The 13193-nt window shown below is 38.0% G+C and overlaps 1 protein-coding gene across 1 annotated transcript in view; it reads right to left on the bottom strand.

Annotated features, from left to right (window-relative positions):
• LOC103512748 (phosphatidylinositol transfer protein alpha isoform) overlaps positions 1-8533 on the bottom strand; it is a gene marked incomplete in the record, with an annotated part of 36534 nt that extends 28001 nt beyond the window's left edge. Inside the window, 3 exon segments of the mRNA XM_017445532.2 lie at positions 3888-4051; positions 5256-5286; positions 8173-8533. Coding sequence (XP_017301021.2) covers positions 3888-4051; positions 5256-5286; positions 8173-8189 — 212 coding nt within the window.
• Positions 8534-13193: the final 4660 nt, after the last annotated feature.

The following is a 13193-nucleotide window of genomic DNA, read 5'->3' as shown; positions in this document are numbered from 1 at the left end:
CGGGCGCTAGTGTTGATTTTAAATCATTGTATGAAAAAAAAAAAATAATAATAATAATAATAATAATAAATCAAATCTACAATAATAATAATAATAATAATAAACTGAATATTAAACAAATTAGGTAGGTACAATGGTACATAGGTATTTCTTTAACCACGATCGAATAAATTACGGGCTAAAAAATTCCCGGAGGGACGGACCCAGCTTGTTTTGTCTCCTTTTAGTCTCTCCCACTCACTTTATCTCTCTCCTTCTTCTTCTATCTTTTGTCGCCTTCTTTCTGTTTCTCCTACCTACTCACTCTATCCCTCTCTCTCTTCTCCTCGTTCCTCTCTTTTTGTCACATCTTTCCTCTTTCATCCCTTTCCCCTAGCTTTTCTTATGCTTCTTCCTCCACCTCTTTCGCATCTAATCTTCTTTCGTCTTTTTCTCTCCTCTCTCTTCCCTCTGCTTTCATCTCCTTCCTTCATTTCTCTTAACTGTCTTAGTGTCTTCTTTTCCACACACTATCCATCTCTCTCTCTCTTTTCTTCATCTAATATCTTTATCCGTCTTCTTCCTGTCCCTCCCTCTCTCTCTCTTCTCCTTTTCTAACCTCTTCCTTCTCTCTTTGTCACATCTTTCCTTTTTCATCCCTTTCCCTTTCTCTCTCTTCCCTCTGCTCTCATCTCCTTCCGTCTTTTCTACTTTCCACTTCCTTCTTTCTCTCTTCCATTTGGCCAAGTGCTCTTCTATTCACACCATCTTTCCATCTTGTTATTTTCTTGTCACTTCTTGACACAGTTTGTTCAATTTCAGCATCAGGGGAGGAAAACTGCCATTACTATTTGGACATTGTGTCGGGTGAATGAATGTTTATAATGAATGCACGAAATGTCATTTTCTAAAATTATGTTCTTTTTTTTTCTTATTTTCCTCATGAAAGAGCTCTTAAATCCAACTCTCCTCCTCCTTCAGCTTCTTTAAGTAAATAGGGCTGAATATTTAATTGAGGTAATTTAGTTTACAGGTGCCAGATAAAAATATATCCGGATAGGTATAAGCAGGTACCTATACAATTAGGTATTCATCTTAATTTCTTAATGCCATGCTTAAAAAATTAAATGATAAATAAAAATCCTCATATATGTAGGTAGGTAATCAGTCTATTGTTTTTTTTTTTTTTTTTTTTTTTTTTCCTCGTTTTTCTCTTTTATCTCCTGTTATCTTTACTCTTATTCTTTCTTCTCTTTATGTGTGGACACATCTTTACGGTACGTCCACAGTCCATTCATATTAACTGAATAATGTCCGCACTTTGAAAATGTGTATTTTTAGTCCGTCCTTCCTTTATTATTACAATAGTAATAAAAGGTATAAGGGACGGACTATTTGCTTCGGTGTCGTCTGTTTCTGTCAGTCAGTTTGTCTGTCTGTTCCCATAGAAGGACTTATCCAAACCTGGTCGACCTATATATCAAATTAAAGGTCTTTTTACCAGGAACACGAAAGTGGTGGTGCAAATTTTGTCCAGAGAACCATAATGCCAAAAAACCAAAAAAACTGGTTTTTGGGGGATTTTTTTCACATTTTCTCACACAAATGAGCTCTGATCTTGAAATTTGTCGCGACGACCTATGAACTCAAAGCGAGAAAGTTTTAGATAACACTTCAGTCGATAATTTAAGACCGGTTTTAGCGTCACCTGTCTTAAGCTACGCCGAACAAGGCCAATAAATGGATGGGTGACTTAAACATTATATTGGGAATAAAGGGAGAACGCTTCTTCCTCCACCTCTTTCTCATCTAATCTTCTTTCGTCTTTTTCCCTCCTCTCTCTTCCCTCTGCTTTCATCTCCTTCCTTCATTTCTCTTAACTGTCTTAGTGTTTTCCACACACTCTATCCATCTCTCTCTCTCTTCTTCGTCCTCTACTTTTCTCTCTCTCTCTCTTCTTCGTCCTCTACTTTTCTCTTCTTCGTCCTCTACTTTTTGTATTATTCGTCTCATTTCTCTCTCTCTCTTCTTCGTCCTCTACTTTTTGTATTATTCGTCTCATTTCTCTCTCACTCGTCTTCGTCCTCTACTTTTCTCTCTCTCTCTCTCTCTTCTTCGTCCTCTACTTTTCTCTTCTTCGTCCTCTACTTTTTGTATTATTCGTCTCATTTCTCTCTCTCTCTTCTTCGTCCTCTACTTTTTGTATTATTCGTCTCATTTCTCTCTCACTCTTCTTCGTCCTCTACTTTTCTCTCTCTCTCTCTTCTTCGTCCTCTACTTTTCTCTCTCTCTCTCTCTCTCTTCTTCGTCCTCTACTTTTCTCTCTCTCTCTCTCTCTCTCTCTCTCTTCTTCGTCCTCTACTTCTCTCGCTCTCTCTTCTTCGTCCTCTACTTTTTGTATTATTCGTCTTCTTTCTCTCTCTCCCACTCACTCTATCCCTCTCTCATCTCCCCTCTTACCTTTCTCTTTGTTACATCTTTCCTTGTTCATCCCTTTCTTTCCCTTTCTCTCTCTTCCCTCTGCTCTCATCTCCTTCCGTCTTTTTTTCACTGTCTTCTTTTCCACTCTCTCTCTCTCTCTCCCTCTCTCTCTCCCTCTCTCTCTCTCCCTCTCTCTCTCTCCCTCCCTCTCTCTCTCTCCCTCCCTCTCTCTTTTGTATTATTATTCGTCTCCTTTCTCTCTCTCTTCTTCGTCCTCTACTTTTTGTATTATTATTCGTCTCCTTTCTCTCTCTCTTTCTTCTTCGTCCTCTACTTCTCTCGCTCTCTCTTCTTCGTCCTCTACTTTTTGTATTATTCGTCTTCTTTCTCTCTCTCCCACTCACTCTATCCCTCTCTCATCTCCCCTCTTACCTTTCTCTTTGTTATATCTTTCCTTGTTCATCTCTTTCTTTCCCTTTCTCTCTCTTCCCTCTGCTCTCATCTCCTTCCGTCTTTTCTTCACTGTCTTCTTTTCCACTCTCTCTCACTCACTCACTCTCTCTCTCTCTCTCTCTCTCTCTCTCTCTCTTTGTCGTCTCCTTCCATCTTTTCCACTTCCTTCTTTCTCTCTTCCATTTGGCCAAGTGCTCTTCTATTCACACCATCTTTCCATCTTGTTATTTTCTCGTCACTTCTTGACATAGTTTGTTCAAGTTCAGCATCGGGCGGGGAGGAAAACTGCCATTACTATTTGGACATTGTGCCGGGTGAATGAATGTTTATAATGAATGCACGAAATGTCGTTTTCTAAAATTATGTTCTTTTTTTCTTCTTCTTCTTCTTCTTCTTCTTCTTCTTCTTCTTCTTCTTTTTTTTTTTTCCTCATGAAAGAGCTCCTAAATCCAACACTCCTCCTCTTTCAGCTTCTTTAAGTAAATAGGGCTGAATATTTAATTGAGGTAATTTAGTTTACAGGTACCAGATAAAAATATATCCGGATAGGTATAAGCAGGTACCTATTTAAAATTACAATTAGGTATTCGTCTTTATTTCTTAATGCCTCTTAATTCATCTTAATTTCTTAATGCTTAAAAAATTAAATAAATAAATAAATAAAAATCCACATATATGTAGGTAGGTAATCAGTCTATTGTTGTTGATGTTGTTTTTTTTTTTTTTTTTTTTTTTTTTTTTTTTTTTTTTTTTTTTTTTTTTGAAGAGGTTTGACAGAGGGAACTGTACTTAACATCTAAGGTCTTATCGTCCGAAATCGAAGAGAGAAGAAAGACAGGATAGGAGAAAGCCAGCCGTTCCGAGAACGAACATTATCCCATCAAGATAAAATCCGCCCCGGGCGGGAATCGAACCCGCGGCCTAGCGCTTACAAGGCAGGCGCACTACCAATTAAGCTAACTAGGTTGGCTTCAGTCTATTGTGTTGCACGCATTTTCATGAAGATAAAACCCAAATGGCTCCAAGTTGCTTACCTTTGTAAGTGGTAAATTTTCTTAGTATACTGTCCTTTGGTGAATTTGCCGCCTAGGAGTGGAACATTGTCGAATGGCTCGTTGACGAGGACCTCAATGCCCTCACCACCTCCGGTTTCATTTTTACTCGCCTCAGCTACTGAATACAACTGCCCCACTTGATACTGAAAGAAAAATGCACAATGTTCATGGTTCAGGATCTATCTACTTAAGTAAGAATAAACAAAAAACAGTTGTTTTTTTCCAAAATAAAATTAATGTATCTAAATCTCAATAAATTACTCAATGTACCCCACATTTTGAGGCTGAGTGCAACCCATATGCAAATAGCTGTATCCACACATAGTTGATGGCTGTCAATTGCCATCAATCGACATTGATCAACGAGGTGAATCTATGTTGTCAAGGCAGTGTGGATGGTTTCTATATTAATCAATGGGTGCTGAAATATGTGTGACCAGAGTTATAGAAACAAAAATCTTTGGTACTATTGGGAATCAAATCTGGGACCTGGGACCTTTAATATGCAAACCTAGTGTGATAGCTAATCAGACATGGAGGTTGCTCCAGAAAATGAAAAGAAATGTTCTTCAAGAGTGAAAAAAGAACGAAATGTTTACATCAAACTTACCTCTTCTACAGTCAATGGAAGTGTGACTCGGCTGAAATAGAGAAAAGAACTTAATATGCAAACCTAGTGTGATATCTAATCGGACATGGAGGTTGCTCCAGAAAATGAAAAGAAATGTTCTTCAAGGAGAGTGAAAAAAGAAGGAAATGTTTACATCAAACTTACCTCTTCTACAGTCAATGGAAGTGTGACTCGGCTGAAATAGAGAAAAGAACTATATTAATATCTAGTGTTGGCCAAGAATAGATAGGTAAATAAACATGTTTTTTTTCTTTTTTCCCCCTCTCTCCCAGTATTAAAAATGAGCTTTTGAATAGCCAAGATGGTAAGTTGTACTTTTTTCTCCTTCTTCCAGATTTAGCACTCCACCCCGCCAAGTCAAAACAATTTGTAATGTAAATGTAAAAATGTAAATGCAGTTTCTTTGTGTTATTATGTCACAACTTTGGTGCTCACTGCAGCATTGTAGGATTTTCCCAAAATTGATCAACGAGGTGAATCTATGTTGTCAAGGCAGTGTGGAATGTGGATGGTTTCTATATTAATCAATGGGTGCTGAAATATGTGTCACCAGAGTTATAGAAACAAAAATCTTTGGTACTATTGGGAATCAAATCTGGGACCTTTGATATGCAAACCTAGTGTGATATCTAATCGGACATGGAGGTTGCTCCAGAAAATGAAAAGAAATGTTCTTCGAGAGTGAAAAAAGAACGAAATGTTTACATCAAACTTACCTCTTCTACAGTCAATGGAAGTGTGACTCGGCTGAAATAGAGAAAAGAACTATATTAATATCTAGTGTTGGTCAAGAATAGATAGGTAAATAAACATGTTTTTTTTTCCTCTCTCCCAGTATTAAAAATGAGCTTTTGAATAGCCAAGATGGTAAGTTGTACTTTTTTCTCCTTCTTCCAGATTTAGCACTCCACCCCGCCAAGTCAAAACAATTTGTAATGTAAATGTAAAAATGTAAGTAAATGCAGTTTCTTTGTGTTATTATGTCACAACTTTGGTGCTCACTGCAGCATTGTAGGATTTTCCCAATATCTCATAATCCTAAAATCTAATGTTTACCTACCATGCTGGCACCGGTTGCTATGTGCATTTATATGCCATAGCTACTCATTTTCCTCACGAGACTGAGTGGGCCCAGCAACAGCCAGTCACGGAATCAATCATTTGCATGAAACAAATTTCTTGACCCCGCTGGGAATCAAACCTGGGTCTCCCACATGCAAGGTGAGTGCAGTAACCACTAAACCATGGGAGCTGTCAAAACAATTTGACAGCTTAGGTATTTGAAAAATAAATAATTAAATATTAAAAAAAAAGTATTTTTAAAATTAAAAATTCATTCATCAGTGAAAAATATACTTTAATATGTATGTACCTATCTAGCTATGCTAGAAGTATAAACAAGTAGGTACCTACCTACTTGAAAAAGGTATTATTACCTATCAATATGATTTGTAAATAAAACTCAAGAGCTAGCAAAAGTTTGTGAATATATGCTTTTGACCTACTTTCATAACTGTTAACATTTGCTGATTATGATATTGTGAGTACACATGCCTATGATGGGGATTAACATGTCAACCCCAAAAAATTTCAATGCATTATCATAGGTTCTATTCCTCTTATTGATAGGTTATCTCGGATTACAGTTCCACCCATTATATTCATACCTACCTGTACTATACGTAGCTAGATACCTACCTACCAACTATAAGTAGGTACATACCTATCTAGATTATCTATACTTCTATAGCAATTAGTACTACATAGCAGTGAGAAACAATAAATTAATGTTGCAAATCATTCCTCATTCATTAATACTTTTCATATCTTCATCTCTCATTGGTATTATTATTATTACCATTCTGGTTCGATCATTAAGTTCCCACCATAAAGGTGAGTCTACACATCAATAGAGTCGATAGATGACGATCAATAGAGTCGATAGATGTTGAAAGAGGAAGAGCCCAATAATTGAATGACAGGTAGATAGCTAGCTACATAGGTATGAGATCAAAGGAGTTTGACGGAATAGTAAGAAAGTTTATAGTGAGGGCGTGTTTTAGATGATGTCAAAGCAATCAGAATGCTAAACACACAGAGTTTAAAAAAGAAAAAGAGAAGATATTTGATAAAAGGAACTGTATAACTAAGGTTTTATCGTCCCGAAATCAAAGAGAAAAGGAAGACAGATAGGAGACAGCTGGCCGTTCCGAGAACGAACCTTATCCGTTCAGAATCGAACCCGCGACCTAGCGCTTACAAGGCAAACGCTACCAACCGAGCAAACTAGTCTGTCAATATGGTCGGAGGACGGGAGATTTTGTTTAGGGGTCGGACATGGTAGTAGTTCCCCTAGTTAGGGCTGATTGAGAGGCTGACGAAACACACTGACCCCGTCTGTACACGGGAAAAGGCGAAACACAGGAAAAGGCAAAGAAGAAGAAGAAGAAGAAGAAGAAGAAGAAGGAGGAGGAGGAGGAGTAGAACAAGAAGGAGAAGAAGAAGAAGGAGGAGGAGGAGGAGTAGAACAAGAAGGAGAAGAAGAAGAAGGAGAAGAAGAAGAAGAAGAAGAAGGAGGAGGAGAAGAAGAAGAAGGAGAAGAAGAACAAGAAGGAGGAGGAGAAGAAGAAGGAGAAGAAGAAGGAGGAGGAGGAGTAGAAGAAGAAGGAGAAGAAGAAGCAGAAGAAGAAGAAGGAGGAGGAGAAGAAGAAGAAGAAGAAGAAGGAAGAAGAAGCAGCAGAAGAAGAAGACACGGTAATAGTTCCATATACCCGTACATAGCATACACTGAGGGGGGGAAAATGGTGATAGAGTAGATAGAGTGCCACAAGTTTAGGGTGGAAGAACTCTATTATTGGGATACATCCCCTGATTTAGGCTATTGAAATGCCATATTATAGTGTCGAGCTTCCCGATATAGAGTTCAATATTAGAGTGCCGGAACCCAGTCACCTGATTGGGCTGCCAGCACCCTAGTTTTTTTCTCAGTATAGTTACATATACCCGTACAAAAATGTAGCAATTGTAGCATATTATGCAGATCCCCAGGTAGGGTGTAACAAATGTTGGACGATAATGTTCTTTGATCTTTGACAATAGAGGGTATAATTTTTTACTCAGTCAGCCTTTATCTTTACCTCTTCAAATATATTCATAACTGAATCTGGTGAATCTTTATTCATAATATTTATCCCACTCCAGGGCCTATGTAGGGGCAAACAGCCTTAAAGGTTGGGTTAAGCTCGTACAAATCTGGGTCAGCATGATTTAGGATTTTAGGATAACTAATTCATGTCAATTCAAAGGCCCCAGTACGTAGGGATGAATGATCTCTTGACTAACAGCACACCTTAAATTGAATAACTTTGACAGATTTGTCTAGATGACTTTTTGTGTGAAAGTGACTTGCTATTTTATGACGGAAATCATGGCATTTGAAGCTGATTCAGCGGGTACCTATTTTAAATTTAAAAGTCCCCAGTTCATTGGCAACCTAGATTAGATCTTCCAGCTCTTTTCAAGATCTTAACAACCAAAAGAAATGTGATAAGAGGCAATCAATGTCCCTGGGTTTTCCTCATTTTTTTGCTTTTTTTCCCCAAGAAAAAAGATAGCAGAGGTGTGGATACTTACAATTCTTTTATCAACATGTTTCATACAATGGAAATCCCAATAATTTAAAAAAACCTTAAAAATAATTAATGTAAAAAAACAACACAGCACTTGACTAGGGTCGATTTTCAAACTTGGGGAGTTTACACAGGATTTTTAAGTACGAGAATTTGCCTGCGTGCAATTTTGACCCACAGAGATCTTTTAAAAAAATTGACCAACTAAAAAATACCAGAAGGAAACTTTATTCACAAGAATTTTACTGATTTTTTTCCTTGAAACTTTTAAAAACTGCAAAATCAAAACGACACACTCGAGTTTCTTGATTCGTGAGTCGTGACTCTGTAGTCGATCAGGCACACTAAAAACCAGGCAAAAAACAAAAACGGCGAAACAGCGAAACAGAGAGACAATCAATGTCCCTGGGTTTTCCTCATTTTTTTTGCTTTTTTCCTCAAGAAAAAAGATTGCAGAGGTGTGGATACTTACAATTCTTTTATCAACATGTTTCATACAATGGAAATCCCAATAATCTAAAAAACCTTAAAAATAATTAATGTAAAAAAACAACACAGCACTTGACTAGGGTCGATTTTCAAACTTGGGGAGTTTACACAGGATTTTTAAGTACGAGAATTTGCCTGCGTGCAATTTTGACCCACAGAGATCTTTTAAAAAAATTGACCAACTAAAAAATACCAGAAGGAAACTTTATTCACAAGAATTTTACTGATTTTTTTCCTTGAAACTTTTAAAAACTGCAAAATCAAAACGACACACTCGAGTTTCTTGATTCGTGAGTCGTGACTCTGTAGTCGATCAGGCACACTAAAAACCAGGCAAAAAACAAAAACGGCGAAACAGCGAAACAGGCAAATCTTGAAACGAAACAGCTGGAAAATCCGGAAATGTGGAAGGTGAGGTGAGATTTGATTTGATTTACGTGGCGCTATCTAGCGGATTTTGTAGACAACAGAATGAATCGTTGTGCGAAGTAGAGACACAAAAGGCGCGTTTACACTAACATTTGTCGATCGATTTTTCCTACCTATTTTTTGAACGAACGATGCGAGTTTTAATTTTTAACTCGATAATTATCCGCATAGGTAGGTACCAACTACCTACGCGGTACGTTGCGTGATACCTTGAGTGATCTTTAAGAACTGATGGAATTAACGCGCTATCATCGCCAATGGCACAATGGATTTAAACATTGTAAGCTTTTGTAGTTTTGTTCCTTCTTTCAAAATTTTTGATAGAGGGAACTGTAGGTAACTGCCAAGGTCTTATCATCCCGAAATCAAAGAGGGAAAGAACACAGGATAAGAGATAGCCAGCCGTTCCGAGAACGAACATTATCCGTTCAGGATAAAATCCACCCCGGGCGGGAATCGAACCCGCAACGTAATGCTTACATTGGCAGACGCGCTACCAACCAAGCTAACTAGGCTGGTCAAGTTACTGGTTTCTAGTTTTGCATGCATCGAAAGTTACTTGCAATTTCCCTACAGATGGGTAAAACCAGTTTTGATGGACAAAATGGGTACCTACAGAAAAGATTAATGCGATTGTCAGGAAATACCCGGTGAGACACAACTTTCCAGCCACCCTCTCAAGTAATATCTGACCTGTTGCTATCTCTATCACCTCCAGATAGCAGTGGTTCCCAAATCAACTGGGACCTTATGGGCCTAGAGCCTCCGAGAGAAAATTTGGGCCCTGTGGCGGAAATCAAGGACCCCCTTAGGTATATTGGTCCTCTTTCCGGAAAATCCGACAAACCTTTTGTCTTGCACCTCGGCGTCCTCAGACTCTTTGATTTCGGGCGATGAGACCAATTCTTCCTCTTCTTTTTCTTCTCCTTCTCGTTCTTCTTCTTCTTTTTCTCCACCTCCTCCTCCTCCTTCTTCTTCTTCTTCTTCTTTTTCTCCACCTCCTCCTCCTCCTACTTCTTCTTCTTATTCTCCTCTTCTTCTCCTCTTCCTCTTCCTCCTTCTTCTTCTCCTCTTCTTCCTCCTTCTTCTTCTTCTCCTCCTCCTCCTTCTTCTCCTCTTCCTCTTCCTCCTTCTTCTTCTCCTCCTCTTCCTCCTTCTTCTTCTTCTTCTCCTCCTCCTCTTCCTCCTTCTTCTTCTCCTCTTCCTCTTCCTCCTTCTTCTTCTCCTCTTCCTCATTCTTCTTCTTCTCCTCCTCCGCTCCTCCTCCTTCTTCTTCTCCTCCTCCTCTTCCTCCTTCTTCTTCTCCTCTTCCTCTTCCTTCTTCTTCTCCTTCTCCTCTTCCTCCTTCTTCTTCTAATCCTCCTCTTCCTCCTTCTTCTTCTCCTCCTCCTCTTCCTCCTTCTTCTTCTCCTCTTCCTCCTTCTTCTTCTCCTCTTCCTCATTCTTCTTCTTCTCCTCCTCCTCCGCTCCTCCTCCGCTCCTCCTCCTCCTTCTTCTTCTTCTCCTCCTCCTCCTCCTTCTTCTTCCTCCTCCTCCTCCTCCTGCTCCTCTATTTTATATTATTATTATTCTTCTTCTTCTTCTTCAGCTTTTTTCTTTTCGCGGAGTCCCTAGAACGTTCTCGATATGAGAACCACTTAGAGTTGACGGGAAGGTGCCAGGCGCTAGGTGCTTGGCAGATCCTAATCAGTACAGTAAACTTGGAATCAGTAACCGATCTACGGTCCAGTGAGTCAGAGAGTCAGTTAGCTTTCATCTCCTCAACCGTAAACCTGGCGTAGTGACTACTTTGTAACACCTTGACGCTTTGGTCGAGTGAAATACCGGGAGATTAAAATAGAAGCAGTGTAAACGTTAAGAAAAAAAGAAAGAAATTTAGCTGAAAAATTGAAAAGTGAAATAAATTTAATAAAATAAATAACTGTCTACCTACAGCCTACCTATACCTAGAAAGTGAAAAAAAAACTAGGTACATTAAAAACTAGATTAGATTAAAAAAAAAAAAAAAAAACTAGGTAACTCGAGAGTACCTACCTAGATACGAACCTAACAGCAGGAAAACCTAAAGTAAAAAGCACGTTGAGTGAGCTCAATAAATAAATAAATGATCAAAATAAATTAATACTTAACTACCTAGGTATCTAAATATTTACTAACTAAAACTAAGTGGTGCAGTTTACCTATGTAGATATTAGGCACTTATACCTAAATAAATAGGTATACCTACCTACAGGTAACTACCTAAATCAATTTATTGACCACGCAGATCCCAAATAAAACAGCCAATTACCTATCTACCTATGCAATAAAAGAATTTTTTATTGACCTAAAAGCTGAAAGACCCTCATGTAGGTACGAATTATCTATATACCTACCTATTAATCATATTATTAGGTACTTTCTATTATTTATTTGTTATTAATTTATTATACCTACCCAACAAATGTCATTTTTTTCCTATCTAATATATTGGTCTGAAATGTGACTGACACAAAGGTAAAACCTATACTAGCTGATTCTGTGGCCTACCTACCTATTACCTTATCTATCTACCTGGAGATTTGAACAAACAACACTACTTACCCCTGATAATGATGGATGATAGGTAAGTAAGTGATTTCCTTCTGTGAGATTATTAATATTTATTTTTTTTCTTTTTGCTCGTAACTTCGAAGAAAATATTTTCTGGAATACTTAAGTAGTGCTTTATTTAGACTTGGTCTGGCTGGAGGACTTTGAGTAGTATAGAATAGAATAGAATAGAAAAGAATAGAATAGAATAGAATAGAATAGAATATACCTTATTTTATCCTTCTGGGATAGGACTGAAAAGTCTCTTTACCACCGCAGTCTAACCAAGGTCTTATATATTTTGACACATTATGGGGGAGTAGACCAGTTTAGTCTGGCTGTTGGACTTTAAACAGGGAGTAGACCAGTTTAGTCTGGCCGAGGGCTTTAAACAGGGAGGATACCAGCTGATAAAATTTGCCTTTATAAAGAAATACCAAAGGTTAAGTGCGAAAGGCACTCGTAAATTTTTTGTGTCCAAAACCAAATGTCAGCCCAAAGCAATCATCACCCAGGGCTGATTAAGAGGCTGACGAAAAACGCCCACCCCGTCTGTAGACGGGAAAAGACGAGGTGGAGGAAGAAGAAGAAGAAGAAGAAGAAGAAGAAGAAGAGGAGGAGGAGGAGGAGGCAAAAAGAGAAGACGAAGTCTTTCTAACGTAAAGGATATAATAGAGGAGTTACCTAATATATTTATCTATCTATTATCTAGAATTCTAGAATCTACATAGATCCACTCATTTACGTATTTCTCCTCTGTTGTTTACCAATTTTACGATTTTAATATTGTTTTTCATTCATCTATTTATTATCTATTATTTATTATTATTTCCAATTTATTTAGCAAAGTTTTTTTTCTATTTGGAAATCATACCAGCATCGCGAGCCCATTGACGTCAGTTTATCAAGGAAAGCTGCATTTTCTCTTCTAGATGTTGGCATCCTAGAAGAACTTCCAAGTAGACAACAAAGCGTAGGCATTTATACACACATTGGGTGCTTCAGAAACAACACGGCCCAACTACCATTTGGCTTAACTTTTCAAAGGAAGCAAAAGACTGATTTTTAGGGATTCTTTTTATACCTTTTTTCTCATGAACTTCACAGATTTTTTTTTTTTTTTTTTTTTTTTTTTTTTTAAAAAAAAAAAAGAGTGAGTCACTCCAGCTCTTAATGCAGTAATATCACTTAAATCTTATGACTCTTATGAGACTTGAGGAGATTAGGTGTCTAATTGCCTGTAACGTGAAGAATGACACGAAATTACCTAGGTATAACATAGTTACCTAATGACTTATGAGTCTTATAACAAACAAAGCGATAAAAGTACAATCATACTATTCAATCCAATGCCGGCCACGCTCAGACCGCTGTCTCACGCTCGCCTGGTAAACAACGGGGCGTGGGTTCGATCTTAGCTGAGCCAAGAATTTTACCCTTACTTATTTGAGAATTTGACCACATAGTAATGGAGCTCTAAAGGTTAGGTGGTAGAGAACACCTCCCTGGTTAACCTCGCCTAGTGGTTACCTTCCC

Source organism: Diaphorina citri, unplaced genomic scaffold (genome assembly GCF_000475195.1).
Source record: "Diaphorina citri unplaced genomic scaffold, Diaci psyllid genome assembly version 1.1 scaffold880, whole genome shotgun sequence".
Classification (NCBI taxonomy): Eukaryota; Metazoa; Arthropoda; class Insecta; order Hemiptera; family Psyllidae; genus Diaphorina; species Diaphorina citri.
The sequence above is the reverse complement of the archived record's forward strand: the minus strand, read 5'-3'. Positions and strand labels throughout refer to the sequence as shown.